The sequence below is a fragment of the Sparus aurata genome, chromosome 20 (assembly GCF_900880675.1).
Source record: "Sparus aurata chromosome 20, fSpaAur1.1, whole genome shotgun sequence".
NCBI lineage: Eukaryota > Metazoa > Chordata > Actinopteri > Spariformes > Sparidae > Sparus > Sparus aurata.
The window spans coordinates 5,786,688-5,804,004 of NC_044206.1; the positions used below are offsets into that span (position 1 = coordinate 5,786,688).

General features: G+C 38.5%; 1 protein-coding gene across 2 annotated transcripts in view; it reads right to left on the reverse strand.

Moving 5' to 3' along the window:
- Positions 1-2,779: 2,779 nt before the first annotated feature.
- LOC115571264 (formin-2-like) overlaps positions 2,780-17,317 on the reverse strand; it is a 28,300-nt gene continuing 13,762 nt past the window's right edge. Inside the window, exons 8-20 of one of the 2 annotated variants that reach the window (XM_030400547.1) lie at positions 16,007-16,151; positions 14,319-14,406; positions 13,815-13,876; positions 12,499-12,590; positions 12,206-12,335; positions 11,162-11,308; positions 9,912-9,971; positions 9,006-9,126; positions 8,643-8,735; positions 7,192-7,243; positions 5,936-6,085; positions 5,646-5,727; positions 2,780-5,311 (exon numbers count right to left, since the gene is read on the reverse strand). In XM_030400547.1, the coding sequence (XP_030256407.1) occupies positions 5,285-5,311; positions 5,646-5,727; positions 5,936-6,085; positions 7,192-7,243; positions 8,643-8,735; positions 9,006-9,126; positions 9,912-9,971; positions 11,162-11,308; positions 12,206-12,335; positions 12,499-12,590; positions 13,815-13,876; positions 14,319-14,406; positions 16,007-16,151 (1,249 nt within the window). In that variant the 3' untranslated portion in view covers positions 2,780-5,284. The other variant, XM_030400548.1, reaches the window with a different exon arrangement.

Consider the following 17,317-nt stretch of genomic DNA (forward strand, 5'->3'; position numbering starts at 1 on the left):
TTTAGTATGGACTGAAATGGATTTTGATGTGAATTGTTTCCAGGTTTGCAAAATTATTAAAATGGAAAAACATTTGCACCTTAAGGACTACTGTCCTGTTTTTGTTTTAATATTTCCTCATTAAAAAAGACCATTCAAGCAGCAAGTTTTTCCTCATGTTTTTGAGAGTATACAGTAGGGGTGAAAGCTGCAGCTGGCTTCTAGTGTGGACTGAATGGGCGGCGGCAAAGCGTTAAAGCAACAATGGGGAAATGCCAGTATTCTGAGGGCTGTCCCCTCAATGCTAATGTAAACCCTGGTTGGATATGGATTCAAAATTAGATACGAAGATGAAATCTGAAGCATAGTTTCAGTGTTAAAACTGATAAAATAATTGCTGTCTGTGGTTCTAACGGGCTGTGGCAATAATTTTGAAAAATAATAGCTTGCAGCAACTTATTGAAAAACAAAAGAACTATGAACTAGTTCATTTTTGGAACTGTGAACTTAGTTCAAAATTTGGAATTATGAACTATGAACTGAACTACTTCATTTTAAAATTTGCGAACTGAAGTTTGAATTATTTCATGTAGAAAGTGACCTTTCGCAACGTCGTTCAACCATACCAGTTTGACCCAGAATCAGACCCAGAAAGAGAGGCTCCTGAAGTAGTACAGACTCTGCAGCTGCAGCAGGATGTTTCAGAATGGTCAGTCTGTCTGAATATGTTACTTGGTTTGTTTGTATGTGTTGTTACAATTACTACCATGTAGCTAATGCTAGCTTCTGCTAACGGTAAAGGTAACTTATAGTTCTTCGGCAACTGTAAATACTATCAAACCGGCGACACTTATCAGTGGCTCGGGTGCAGTTGCTGGGTCCCGTATGGTTGGGACTGATCCTTTCATGAGGGTCAGTGTCGAGGGAAAGCCAGCTTTGTACTGATCCAGCTGGCATATTGTCGTTATAAAATGAAACGCAACCACTGTCTCTTCTGTTGTTCTGCAGCTGGGACAGAATATAGGCACTTATGTTGATTTATACAACCAACAACAGAGCAATTTGCGTGTCTAACTCACTGAGTGACAACATTGCAAAACACTGCTAGCTTACCGCTGGACACACCGAACTTCACCTCGGGGATGGACGCCCCCCTCTCAGATATCTCCTATAATCGCGCAGAGGAGGCCAGCCTATGAAAATGACTCCTTTCGTTATATAACGACAGGAGCAGAACCTGAACAGCCTGTAGGAGCGCCGTTTTACCAGTGGGTGGGCTGCAGAGACCATGCAGGACTCGTTTGTTTTCCACATTCTGGGAGTTGGCAGGCTCCGGGAGGACCAGTTTATATGTGTAGAGACCAGAGAAAACTTGTTTTTCACAATATGGGACCTTTAAAATAACAGCTTAAAAATCATGTTGATGGTACAGTGTATTGTAATAGGGTGAATAGTGTCTTGGGTTAGGGTTAGGGTTATGTAACTTCAGTGAGAGGGTAGTACCACAGCATTACATAGAGGTTTACTTCAAGATACAAGTTTTTAAGACACAACATTGTTATGACATTGTGAGTTATGTTTGTCGTTAGCACCCACATTACATCTGAGGGGGAGATTTTCTGGGGTATCTGCCTTCCCTGAACGCGTCCTGGGTGTCAACATAGGAGATTAATGGCAAACGTTTGGTAAGAACAGGGCCCAGAGAAAAATGCAAGACACAAGGAGACAGGCAGGTAAATGAACAAAAAGCAGTAAATACATTTGTAAACCAAAGTCCACGAAATACAAAATACAAACACATAGCAAAAAAGCTGGCAACCAAAATAGAGCAAGCAAAACCAAGAACAACGGATGCTAAAAATACAATAAATAAATAAAAGCACAAACCAAAGAAGCACTAACAGGCAGGAACATGGAGGACACAGGAGCCACACGTGGCAAAACAGACGAACTGACCAAGAGTGAGGGGAAAACACAGGCGTGGGACGAGGTGCAGGTGGAGAGAGACTACGAACAAGGCAGTGCTAACGAGGAAGATGTGAAACAGGTGTGGGAGAAAATCAGACAGGGTGAGAGCTTAGGAGGGAAAGTGAACAATGAGGGCGCATTCCAAATCATATACTTTTTCTTTTTTACTTTTAGTATGCACTGCAGCTGCTCTTACAAAGTACATACTGTTGGATGAAGTATGCATACAGTTGGGACATACTATTTCATCATGACAGTGTACCTTTGACTTTGACCCTTTTACTCCTACAGTATATCCATTGCAATTTTTTGAGTACAAAGAATGTAGTACTTACACCTAAATGTGCTTTCACCTACAATTGCTGTGTCTGCTATTCTGTCAAATGAGCTATCAAATGTGTGTGCTCTTTGTTTATCGAGACATACTAAATCTTGTTTTTTCTAAAATAATAGTATGTTGGTATGGATATTGGAATGCAGGGCGAGAAAACAGGTAAACAAGAAGTGGAAAGTGACAAAGGGTCACAAGGGGGAACATAACTACAAAATAAACAGGAAATAATCATGATCCAGGTTTTAAAATACCAGAACTTCCCATTGCTCTCAAGATACGAGTGTGCAGCTGGCCCTTTCACTTCACATAGTATCTTTGCCTGAAGTGCCTCTTCTGCCATCCTTCAACTCTCCTGGGGACGGACCTCACTAACCTCACACACACAACCTAGCACTTTTACTGTTGTCTGCTTAAAATAATGCTTCTCATACGTCTCCCAGCCTGGACAGTGGTGTCACAGTCACATTCATGGAATATTGAATAAACACCAAAATGAAGCAGAATTAATTATCTTTATTTTACATAAATTACACTGCTCCCATCATCCGATGCATCCTCTTCATATACATGTATACATAAACATTTATTGCACATGAAACTGTTACAACATATTCAAGTTCCTGTTGACAGTATCATGCTGGCCAGGAGAGGACATCAGTGAAAGAAACACAAAATGTGTCTCACAATCATCCTTTTTTTTTTTTTTTAAACAATTTATTACTTTAAATTGATAAAGCCATTAGTTCTGCAACAAAATATATCATAGCAGTAATCCAATGCACTAAACACATCCTTCATCACATAGCATTCACCCATAAAGATGTTATCAACCAGATGATGAGAACATTCACGCATACGCGCACACACGCACACACACACACACACACACACACACACACACACACACTTAAATGTGGTATTTGACATGGCCTATCATTGAACATACATTAAAATTACACATGTAAGTTTACAGTGACATTTGTCTCCTGTCCATCAATACTGCTGTACAAATGCATACTGAGTTTGATTAAATCTGATTGGACAATCAGGATGTAGAATCCCTAACAGCTGTGTGATAGTGTGTAGAAGTCCATGTATGACATCCGGCATAACTGAGATTTCTGTGGCTTTTCAACACATCTGTTTGAAGTTGTTCTCATTCATATTTGTACACGATCACCAGATTATATGTGTCCACAAGTGTCCACAAGTGCTGCTAATCAATTCCAGTCACTCTCGTCCTTTTTTACTTCAATGGCTGCTGATATTTCAAGATATCTACATAGGCAAGCGGGCCCGGCTCTCAAAGCTGCACAATCTTAATCAAATAATCTTTTAAATCTTTCAATCAGAAAACACATAATATTGAACAATGGTGCCGATATCTGACGATGACCAAATCTTTTGGAGAATATCAAAATATTCGGGCTGTATAAAAGACAAGATGGCAACCTTACATGAGGCAGATTTGTAACCACTGAGTAACAGCCATTTCATTGTATGCTAAAGAAGTGCCACTTCCATTGGGTTGCAATTGTCCAGTGTATTAAATGTCTATCACCATTTATGGTGAATAATCTAAACTAACAACATATAGGCCAGCCTTGGAATATAGCATAGAACAAAAGCATTTCTATATGGGGTGATTTGCAACTGGAGTATATGTGTGGAAGAAAAGCTGTTTTCCAAAACCTTTTTTGTTTTGTTTTTTCAACTACAACAAACACATGATGAAATGACACGTGTCTGCATTTTTGTGCTCTGCCAGAGAAATCAGTGTTGCTGCTGATGACCACGGTTTTGTTCTAGTAGAGTTTTGTCTTACAGCCTCACATCTTTTTGAGCATTATGCTGTTATCTCCATTGTTCTAAGCTCAGTGCAATGGGTTTCTTAAGTTTAAGGTAACCCATTGTCCACTCCTCACCCCTGTGCAGGTGAAGTGTCTCCTTCCACAAAATGTTTCTGGAGCTGTTTTGTTGTGAAGCTTCAGAAATGTTTCGTGGACTATGAAGCGTCACCCCACTTTCCATCGGGATGGAGGTGAGGAGATAATAACTCTTTTTACTGTTTCAATTTATGATATGAAAAACAATGGGTCTGATATACTATTTATGGGTGGTATTATGCTAGTATAGAGTCGAAGTTTCAAATCCAAAAATTACAACCCACACACAACCAATTTACAGGAAGTTAAGCATTCATGTACTAGGAGTGACGCAGGAGATAAAAGCAGGGGCATGCATTCTTCATGTAGTGTTGAAAATAACATTCGATCCTGAATTAAGTGTGACCATATCTGAAGACACAGTGTCTTGTTTCATCAACAAAACATGACAGCGTTAATGCTATCGTCGCACATTTAGACCTGCCAAAGGTGTGTTTGCTGCCCCCAGTGGTCAATAAATATGTACCTCAGCACAGAACTCTGGGACCTGCTTTCGTTTTTTTCAGTAGCACTGAAGGCTTGCCAGCGCTGTCTTCATCACATCGCATCTTACTGAGCATGTTGTCTGTTTATGGAGATAAACAGGGAGTAAGTGCTCAACATTTTTATTGCTCCTTGAACGATGTAGGCTTACTGTTTGCCTTTACCATCCTGCTGATAAGTCACATTCATTATTTTATAAATGGAGGCGTATGGCCTGCACAGACAGTCTGCTGTTAGTCCTGTACTGTATAATGCGTCAGAGTTGTCGTGACATGATTCCTTGTGCCGGGCGGCCCCGCAGCAGCATCAAGTCATCATTGTGTTGGATTGAGGGATCTGACAGCTGGAGGGAACTGCAACATAAGGCAACAGGCTGACAGAGCAGGCAAAACTGAAAAAAATAAATACATGAATTAAACAACAAGTCCAGAGTAGGCTCAGCTGCACCTTCAGTTCACAAGTTCACATTTCAACTGTCCCTTCATCTTTCTCTTCTGTCTTATTCGTACTCTTTTGTCTCTGACTCACTGCTGGTGCCCAAAGTCGAGAAGACAATCGTTCCAAGTCCACTGATTCAAATCTTCATGCCAAGCTTGGCTTTCTGTGGACAGGACACATCATATAGGGTAAGTTCATTACACCTGTGTATCAATTTACTATGAACAGCACAAAGCTACATAAAAGAAGGGATTTAAAATGAAAATCCATCTTCATTTCAAGATGAGATGAATCAACAATTAGTAGACGAATCTGTTAATGAGTATCATGAGTCATAAAATAAAATGTTACAGATATTTCACAAAGCTGTGTTGTCAGTTTCTGTTAGTACATTTCGAAGCAGTGGAAATATACAAGTCTTTAGATAAACAAAATGTTCGTCTGACCTTGAGGTTGCGTTTTTAAAAAAAAAAAATAAGGGTCAAAGGTCAACTTACGATGCCAGTGGCATGTTTGGGTTTGACGCTGTACGCAGATTTCTCCTTGGCCTGTCGGAAACACTCCTCTGCTGCCTTTAACCTGCAGAATGTACAATGTGACTAGAGTTAATGTGGAAACAGCCATTTCATTGGCTAACAACCATAACAGTAATGGTATGGTGGTAATTCATTTGACTGTTCTTAATGTGCATGTATTTCAAGTACAGTTTAATATGTCTGAGACACACAAGAAAGAAAGAAAGAAAGAAAGAGAACAGCAGGTTGTAGATCAGCTTGTGTTACTGTACCTCTCCTTGAGAATGACTTTGTTCTCCTTCTTCCACTGCTCCTTGAAGTCAGAGGAGAACTCGTGCCAGATGCAAAAGACAGTGTTGGGTGTAACCTCCTTGTCTCCTGCCTTGGCCTTCACTGAGAAGAACACTGTGAGCTCCAGGAACCTGACAGGACACAAACAGAAGCTTCCTTAAAATATGCTTCCTAACCCTAACCACATAGAGCCATGGCCATTTTTTATTGACCCATAGACTGGATAATCATGGTGTAATGAATATGACCTCCCAAGAACATTGAGAAGAAAACCTTTTCTGAGGCTGGCATTTGAGTTTAAACTTACAAGAATATTGTCTTGTATACGTAGACACCAATTAGGCATAACATTGTGACCACCTGCCTACTATTGTGTTGGTCCCAATTTTGCTGCCAAAACAGCCCTGACCCGTTGAGGCGTGGACTCCACTAGACCCCTGGAGCTGTGCTGTGGTATCTGGCACCAAGATGTTAGCAGCAGATCTTTAAGTTCTGTAAGTTGTGAGGTGGGGCCTCCATGGATCTGACTTGTTTGTCCAGCACATCTCACAGATGCTCCATTGGATTGAGATCTGGGGAATTTGGAGGCCAAGTCAACACCTCAAACTCATTAATGTGCTCCTCAAACCATTACTGAACCCTGTTTGCTTTGTGGCAAGGCGCATTATCCTGCTGAAAGAGGCCACAGCCATCAGGGAATAGCATTTCCATGAAAGGGTGTACATGGTCTGCAACATTGCTTAGGTAGGTGGAACATGTCAAAGTAACATCCACATGGATAGCAGGACCCAAGGTTTCCCAGCAGAACGTTGCCCAAAGCACTTGCGCATTTTTCCTATACAAACAGGTGCCATGATGAAGAGATAATAAGCATTATTCACTTCACCATTCAGTGGTCATAATGTTATATATGCCTTATCGGTGTATAAGCGTATTCAAAGACAATCATGGACATGTACACTATACAGTGTACATAGTTTACTTATGTTGTCATATATCAGAATTAAGTATGCTGGGTGTCTCAGAAGTTGCTTCTGGCCTGGATGTGGCCTGCGAGCCACCAGTTGAATAGGCCAGACGTATGGGGTAATTTCTATACACAGGAAAAGGGTTGGCCGATGTATGAAGTGTATTGACCACAGTTATATGTAAAGATCATAGCTCTTCTCAGTGTTCACTACTTCGCTTGGCAATTGTAAGCAGCTGAAACAAAACAGATAGAGGTGGATGTTCTTACAGTTTGTGAGTGCTGCTGAGTTGAGCTTCCAGAGCCTCCAGTTCACTTTTAGCTGAGAAGGGAGGAAGAATACAGGAGGTCAATACAAAGGAAGAAACACGTGAAAGCAGTTGGGTTTGTTGTTACCCGTGCACTTTACAGTGATTCTGTGTCAAACACATAGCAATACATTTTCCAGGCTCTGTGGTAAAACAATGCATAATAAAAAGACTAACGATGAACCTCATTTGCAATTGTAATATGTACAGATGTTTCTTTTATAGAAACAGTCTTTGGCTCTTTTATGTTATTACATTAAAGTATCGCAGTTGGCTACATCGATGTGCCATATCCAGCTATAATCCAGCTATAATACTGTAAGTGCCGTGGGTGTGTGTGAAGGAATAAATCGGTCAGCTCACGCCACACTTGTCCATCTCTGTCACAACTCCCCTCTCCCTCTTCTTCTTCCCTCTTTACTCAACCTACGAGCTAACAGCTGCCTGAACAGCAGCCAACTAGCTAATATACCTGATACATGAACATCAAGTAAAATTACTGTTAATACAGTATGTGTCAAGAAGGGTACAGCAATGGCATGAGAACATACTAAACTTGTGTTTTTAGCATTACAGTATGTTTAAACATGTGTTTACACCATTTTGTCAACATATCCCATTTTGACTGTTACATTACGTCCATGGTTTTTGTCCAAAAGCATCATCAGATATTGTATACTAAACGCAATCTTTGTTTCAAGCTATTTCACTGATCAACAGATGGCGGTAACGCACCAAATAAACTATAAAACACTGCACCAACGACTGCTAACAAACACGACTGTTAGCACATGAGCATGGATCATTTAGAATATTTAAAATGTTTGCACGGGATGTAGTTTCTGCCCAATGGGTCTCTAAATGAAATGTTCATGGATGACGTGATGTTTTATAAATTGTATTTCATCATGTCCACTGACTTCCTCCATCACTCTCTGACTTATAATCTCACGTTTTCCTGGAAGTTATAATGACAGGGGCATCATGAAACACATCATTACCTTGAACTAGATTATGGATTTCTCCAGGTTTGAACATTGTTGAAACGTTAAGGATAATCCAAGTACACAACTCAACCACATACATAATAGTTCTGCTCATTTTAATGAAGAAATGTTACACATTATATCGTAAATTAGGAGTGTATAGTTTTCAAGGGTGCACACAGTGCGTTTTGGTGGGAAACACTGAACGCAAACAGAAATTTTGTTGACAAGAAAACAACATAGAGCACAGTATGAGTATGTGCAACAAACACACTTGCTTATGGTTACTTAAAGATTGTGAAAGGTGAAAAGGCAAACATTAACTGGAAGTCTGTGAAAGGATGCAAACCTCCTCATCCTCACTTTCTGCCTCGCTTCACAAAGGAGAAGCTGTCCTGCATTGATTACAGGCTGTTTTGTGAGTTACCTTGTGCAAGGAAGTCATCCATCTTGTCTTTGAAAGGCTGCAGGTTATCTTCGTCTGAAACCTTGCAGACCTTTTCAACCTCAGATGTACACGCTGACAAAATAATGGAGACAAAAATTAGAGAAAGACTCAAAGGATATTAGGGTATGGTTAGTTAAGCTTTAAAGAACCCAAAGTTTTCTCACAATGTTTTGAATGTATCACAGCTTGAAGCCTTGTATTGTAACAAAATACAGCAGACAGCTATGCATGGTGAAATTTGGGTGCAGTTGAGGTGGTAGTAGCTGCATCTGTGTGTGTGTGTGTGTGTGTGTGTGTGTGTGTGTGTGTGTGTGTGTGTGTGTGTGTGTGTGTGCGTGTTACCTCTCAGGTCCTTCCTGAGTCTAGTCAGGTCTTTCTGAAAGTCTTCAAACTTCATCTGTGAGGCCTGGAAGAGGTCATGAGGCTCAGGGAGTGGGTACACACACGTCTCTCTGCCAGCGTCCTGGTGATGGACAGACGAAGGACAAAGAAAGAAAACCAAATAAATAAGTGACGGACAAAGTTTCAAGGTTTACCTTCATGTGTTGTGTTTTGCTTTTCATTTCCTCCTATTGTATCATTCCCCGCCCTGTTCCTGTGTCTACCTGTGTCTCTTTTAGTTAATCAGCCCCTGTGTAGTCAGTTTCTGGCTCTGATGGCTCAAACAGGTCGGGCTGGGTCCTCCGATGACACTGCTAACTTCCATTGTTACTGTAAGTTATGTCCTTGTACAGTACACGGAGGAGGCTCCCCTCCTGTGGGTGGGCGTGGTTCCAGCGCCTCTAACTGACACGCCCCCAGCGTTTCACAGCAGAGAGAAGTGCTTGTTTTTCCATGATTTTGAGACCTAATTTTATATAATTGGCAATTTTTTCAATCTTTCAAATTTGGCTCAGTGGTCAATGACACATGTTTCTGTGGTGTGACAAACTCATAACACAAATTTATTTCTGCTTTACACGGACTTTAAGCCTGTGTTCTCCTTGTTGGCTTTGTCGGTCCACCCTGTGTTTTCCTCCAGTGGCTCTCCGTGGTATGTTCTTGTTTTTTATGCTGCTCGTGTTTTTCCTGAGTTGTACTTTACTTGTAGTTGTAAATTTTTTTGGTTGCTGTTATTTTCTGGATTTCAGCTTATCATTAAGAGTATTTTGTTCTCTATCCTACCCCCTGAGTTTCTTGCATTTGGGTCCTCACACTCTTTCGTCAAAACATTTACAGTATAGGAGGAAGTTAAAGCTAAAAACTTACCTCATCAAAGTGTCTGAGGTAGTATGCAACAATGTAAGACAGAAGACTTTTCATGCTGTCCTGCACGTGGAGAAAAGAAACATATTGTCGTGTTACAGGAATGAAGTGGTGTTTCTCTGTGACTCTTTAGTGATTTTCATCTGGGCTTAACAAAATGAATAACTGAGGTTTTGTCCATTTGTCCCACGTGAGCAACAACATACAGCTTCATTTAGACACAGCAGCCTCAAACAGTGTGAAAATGTCACCTATTCTGCGATACTGTGTTTGAATGTTAACCTTGGTCAGCTTAACATAGAACATAGGCTTGAAAAGTGTGAATAAAGACATGAGATTTTCATTAAATTGTCAGGGAATAATGCATTGATTTCAAAAATTGTATCAATGAGCAAGTACAATTTGACATGAGAGTGTTATGGCCTTGGCAGAGGTGTGCTCTCTACCTAGTGCCATTCAAGTTGTTGCCAAACAAATTCACGATAACGATTTCATCAGGATATCATAAAATAGTAGTTATAATACGAGATATAAGAAAATACAAACTAGATATAAAATATATCTTTCACTTGGTTTACTGTGTGTATTGTCTTTTTTGCCCTCTGTAACCAGAACTGTAAGAAAAATTAATTCAAGTGTACAAAAAGAATAATTGCTATCTGCTGCTCAATGACTAGTGAAAAGGCAACAAGATGAACTGATAAACAAAGCATCTGTGCTGTATTATCAACACAAAATCAATATTTCTTTTTTAATATCCACATATTGTGAATATCATAATATTGCAGCACCCCTCGCAACAACGGCCAATTAAATATAAACTGTTTTTTGAGTGCAATAAAAATAAAGATTATTGTGATTATATTATTGCACACTAAGAATCATCACATTTCTTACTGGAGGGCTCTGTAGGGGGCACTTTGTCAGGTTTAAAGTACTACAACTACTTACTATTACTATATTACTATTAAAGAGAGTTGCCGGTCACAGTAGTGCTGCTTTTACACTGGACATTAGTCAAGTAAAGCACAAGGCAGTGACAGGTAATGAACTTTTTCCTGAGTGATAATAGTTAATGAATAGCTGTATAAATAAAGATAGGGTCAAACTATGAATAAATGTTACATATATATATATATATATATATATATATATATATATATATATATATATATATATATATATATATAGACAGAATATTGCCATGTAAAGAGTATTTGAACATGTTTCAGCATCTTTCCCTCTCTACTCACACTGCTCTTGACATCTTTGAGTTTGGGCAGGATGTCAAGGCTGAAACCATCAGCTTGGCCTCTGGTTCTGTTTCCACCATTCATGAAGTTACCAAAGGCCAGAATCAGACCAAGAACCCGCTTCACAGTCTCACTGTCCTGCAGCGTCTGCAGAGGTGACAGGTGTACACATCAGAGATACAAAGTGAGGGGGAGTAGAAAACACAAGTGAAGAATGACAGAGAGTGTTGACAAAAATACAAACCAGAAGACCAGAAGCAGGGTGAAATAATAAGGAAGACTCTATCCAAAGTAAAGCATACAGATTAATTTGCTCTATTGTTTGTGAAATCTGTGTACAACCAGATTTCACAAACAGATTGCCATCTGTGGGCAATCTTTAGTGTCTTCACTAAAACCTGTCAGGAAGTAGTTCATTAAATAACTTCACACACAGCATGTTGATTGAGGAGTTTCGGTACTGATGGCTGGAGTACTTATGAACTTTAGACAGATCCAGGATGTTTTCCCCTGATTCTAGTCTTTATGCTAAACTGAGCTCACCATATGCGTGTTACAGATCGTCTGAATGTTCTCAACCATTTAATCAGACTGATTTGTTTTTAAGAAGGTTTCTCTATGTTCCTATGCCTCACACGCTTCTTCACCTGCAAGACCATCTAAGACCTTGACAGCTGATGTAACAGTCTCTTTTAATCTTAATCTCTTTTAAGGGTCCTCTATTTAGAGTTCTGTTGTGTTGCTGACCACAGCTCCATTTACTACCTCTACTACATTATTTACCTTGTCCAAAACCCAGAACCTTTTCGGTCTTTTAGTGTCTCATCAATGTACTTTAGACTGTGGTTTGTTTTTGTGCATCAAGTGGACCAGACTGTTATCTCACTGGACGAATAATTAGCTGGTTGCTTGATGACTATTATTAGCATCAAAGGTGTTGCATTTATATTTTTTGTTGAGTGTGTAGCAGACATTACGATAATTAACATGCATTTTTAATCTCCAGAGTGTTTTTTCCTCCGCAGTTTAGAGAGTCCAACTCACCTTGCATAACCTCAGCAGTGTGTCCAGTTTTCTCGTTATGGACGACATGCACTCAGAGAAGCTGGACTGGAAGAGGATGCAGAACACTCTGCCAGAGAAGTTTGGGATCAGGGAGAGCTGGTAGAGAAATCTGCAACACAAGAGAAAACACTAGCTGCCTTCTCTCCATTCTCTTATTCCATCCTGTGCGTTTACATTTTTACAGAATGTCACACAGCGTTCACGATTATGTCTACTCAGTGGGTTGGGGTTAGCGTTAGTGTTGAGGAATCAGAGGAGAAACACCAACTCACTGCTCAGGTTTATCCAGAGGTTTGGCATTCTCCTTGTCTTTTGAGGACTTGATGTGCTTGTCAATCTTGTCCAGCTCCTCCTGTTGTGCCCTCTGAGGGATAGACACAAGAGAGTGACTCCACCTGTGTCCACATTCACACAATTCATCCTGACAGTAGAAAGTGTTCAAACCCTCACACTGTAAAGGCCTCCTTTGGACAAAAATGAGACCCTTGCATAATGTAGATAATGTAAACATTAAGATAATGTTATCCTCTGTAAGAAAACATTACACTGAATCCAAGTATGTGAGTCATGTCTGTAATGGCTCAGGTAAAAACTGAATCTCTGACATTAATTGTGACAATGGTAATATACATCGCCATGAGCTGTAGATGAGTCACTCTTGCAGCTACAGCTGCTGACTGTGTTGACTGTAAGGCAAAATCAGCTAGCCCAGTTACAACAGGGTTATTTCATACCAACTCACACAGCCACTCCAAGTTCATGTCATAGACTTCCTCAAAACAATTCATGTAAAACAAACTAATATGAAACTGATAGGACCGTGCAAACTCCTATACCTGTACTCCAAACACTTTTTAGTTATGTTATTTTTTTTTTGGTTTGGCCCTCAAAGTTAAATTTAAGTATTTTTGTGATTCTTTTTTTTGTGTATTCTAAATCTCACCAATCGCAAAATTATTTTATTTTATTTGTGATCGGACCCAGCACAGGAATTAAAATTAACTATAAAAAATAAGCAGTCTTTTCACTGATAGTCTTGTTTGCTGTTACCGGTCATTTATAATCATCAGAGGAATTTGATGTGTTTCATAAACACTTAAAAGTTCTGCGTAGTCACTTTTAATAGTTGTTGCAGAATGTTTACGGTAAACTCATGAATAATAAATCATTTTCTAACTGAAAAAATAATCTGTCTTCAAAGGTGAAATGTTTTCAGATATCTACAATTGTTTTCATTATGTTGAAGCCAAATGTTGATTCTGTGGAGTATTATTATAGTTGTATCATATCCAGAGGTTATTTTGCCCTACATAAAAAAATGAGTGCCACATATCTTTCTAAGACTAGCTTGAAGAACACACTTAAAAAAAAAAATACTGTACATTTTCGGTAATGGTAAAATCCTAGTATTGCACAAAATTCTAAGATGTTGTATTACTCCATCATTTAATAATTTCTTGAAAATTGATTTTATCAACATTGTTTATTTAATGACAGGCTTTGGAAAATTGTGGCTTTAATGGTCCCAGGCCCCTGTGATGAGTGCTGGTTATCTCGTAGTCAGACAAGTAAAGTGTGTGTTGCTCACATTTTCATAGAGGGCCTGCAGGGTCTCCAGGTCAACTACTGTGTTGTCCAAGTTCAGGATGGCTTAAAGACAGAGATGGAGAGGTCACAGGTCATAACTGCCAGCACTGATCACTCTATTCAATAACAGTGTTCTTCTTTAATCATGTACATTACGGTGAAGGGAAAGCTGCGGAAAAGTGCAGATGGAGAAGATGAAATAATGCACAAATATAAAGAACACTGAAAATGAAAAATTTCAAATCATCTAAATATTAAACAGACAATAAACAGATAAGATTGAGATAAGACTCATTTTTTTTTTTCATTCTTTTGGCAGAATATTTTTCTCTTGGAAAAAAAAGCTTCTTACGGCTGAATATGAGACTTAATGACTTGTCGAGAAAGATCTTTTCCTCGGAGTACTAAATTATTATTTCTTTTATGAGGAATGAGAACCCCGTTTTACTGTTTGTACATATCAAGCTATTATGAATAACTAAAGCCAAAAAACAGATGAACTCACCATGCTGGATATCTTTCATGTCAAGGTGCAGGGAGGACATCAGTATTCCTACTGCCTGAGAACGCTTGTTGTTAAGGAGCTTCACCACCTAAAAAACACACAGATCTGAGTTCTTTCATTTATTCTATTGCAGATTACATTGACAAAAAAACATGATTCTTTGGCTCTAATGCAGCAATCTGCAAAGTAACCTGTAACTGAAGTTATCAAATAAATGTAGTGGAGTAAAAGGTACAATATCTGCCTCCGAAATATAGTGGAATAGAAGTTTACAGTAGCAGAAAATGTAGGTAGTGTCTAATGTAATGTAAAATGGACTTCAAAAATGTAGTCAAGTGCAGGACTTGAGTAAATATATTTAGTTACATTTCATCTGATGCAGCCACATGATGTGCTGCTTATTTGGGTCTAAAGAATTCATAATATATTTAATGACATGATGTCATACATTTATGGAGAACTAAAACTGCAAAAAAAAAAAAAAAGAAGAAGAAATTATTACATGGCTCAGTAAATAAATCAATATGCCATTAAATGTAACAAAATAATATTATTAAAAGTAATAATGCAGACATTGATGAATTTATAAAATGTGACATAAATTGATATTTCTATTTTAATTTGCCTATTCCTGCCTTACTGTGCTAATTAGCATAAGGAAGCAGAATTGCGTATAAACATTTCAAAGGAAAATACATAAATAAATAAGTTTGTAGACATAATGAGGTGGAAATGCAAAGAGAAAATAACATACAAATAAATAAATACATTTATAAAACAAATACGTTTAAAACATATATTGGAAAATTAACTAGGTAACTTAATAAACAATTAAAGGCAGGGTTAATAAGAAAAGTTTAATTTCCAGTATCATTTCCTACTTGTCAAAAACTGACGAAAAATAAATACTTGAATAAATACAAAAGCAAATTAGAACAAAAATATCAATTTATGACACATAATGTCATGATATTATGTTATAATGCATTTATTAGCACATTAATTTATGTATTGATCAATTTATTTATTCAATTGTTTCACTAATTTTTTCAGGCATTTGGCCAATAGCTGTTGGCTGCTGTTTGTATTATATGGACTTTATATGTGATGGAACTGTGATTATATATTTAAAGCAACATTATATTACCTTAAAATAACTGCTTGAAAATCATTTTGATAGTATGGTAGTATGGTAAGTCTTGTAAAATAGTGATTGGTGTCTTTGTTTAAGCTTAGTTTATCAAACATTTAATTTACAGAATAGAATTTAGTGATTAAGACAATATGAGTCTTTAAGTGACATACATATTAATCCATATCAGACTTAAACGTTTTGAGAAAGACATAGAAAGAATAGGTTAAAAATCTATAAACGGTTGTTGGTGACTTTATATTTGTGACAATATTACACGTACATTAGCGTGGAATACATGTTACACCGTTGGTGATTGGTGCTCAAACGCAGTCGAAGTTATTGAACAGTGTTTCCCAGATGTTGAACTTTTAATATGAAGATGCTGACAACATTATCATCATCATCTTGTTGCTGCTGTTTACATTCAAAGTCAGAAAATACACTACGTATTTTGTGTTGTGTAGCATTTAGTGTTAGTACCCTGTGTTTTATAATGAAGAATCACCTTGAACCCTGAATGCACATATTGTGAACATATGTAAAAAACACAAACCTGTTTGGCCTTGGACTTGGTGATGGTGTCAGACAGCGGCTGCTTCTTCACCTTCACGGCCGATTTGGAGAACAACTCTACAAACTCCTCAAAGTCCACGTCAGGCTCCTCAATATTCTCCCACACTGTTGGAGAAGGAGCCTCCCTGAGAAACACAGAAGAAGCAAACTTTAATTATCGCACCTCACCATCTTGACCTCTAAATTCAAAACACTTCAACATAGATTTTTATGAATTGTGAATGTGACCTGATGACAGCCCGTGTAACAAAGAGACAACATCCGATGTGATCGCTTATTTTTACCACATACAACATTACGATGTGTTCAAATCCACTCCGAGCATCTTGGTTTTACACTGCTTTGTAAAGTTAGATTCATTAGTAAAATATAATTCAACTTTATCACAAGTAGTATTTTATCCTGTCCTTTCTATCACATTCCTTTTGAAACTTTTAGAAAACAGGACAAACTCCAAGGACTGTAATGTTCGTGAGTGGGCTGGACACACCATTTCCCAATTAGATCATGTCAGCCACAAGTAAATGTACAACTTTTAGAGGCTATCCCTCACTGATTAGATTGTTCATGTATTATATTACTGAATTACATTTTATACTGTCATCTAACAAATGTGGTTCCAACAGGAACTACAGGGATTAGGAGGGTGGAGAAGGAGGAGAATATTCCTTTTTTAGTATCTTTTTGGCCTCTAGATGGCTTTATTGTTAGACCAGCTGAAGATGTGACAGGAAACAGGATGAGAGACAGCAAAGGACCTCAGGCCAGGAGTTGAACCTGGGGCTGCTGCAGCGAGGACAAAGCCTCTGTACATGGGACGCCTGCTCTACCAACTGAGCTAAACAGCTCCCCAGGAGGAGAATATTTCCTCCTGCCCTGTCTAAATTGAAGCTGATGACAATGAACTGAGCACAAGAGCTAGTGGCTCCTTGAAGGGCAACTGATGTTAGAAGTGGTACACGGTGTTACAAGTTTGAGAAACGGTGCACTAGAGCAAGGCTTTTCCCTGTTTGCTAAAGACACACCTGACCAGCTTGTGAGCTGATTTACATTGTCAGTAGGTTGAAAAATATCAACAGACAAACTAAAACATGTTAACTCTGCACAAGGGATTCATTTAAAAAAATGGAATAAGTAGACTAGTGCCAACCTATGTTATTATGTCTGCAGGTGTTTTTTTAAGAAGGATACTATCTACGATTTTAGCATTAAACTCAAATAAGATCAGATCTGTTCTTTGAAATGTGACTTCTTGCTGTCAGATCTTTTTCTACTCAACAATGTTAAAGTT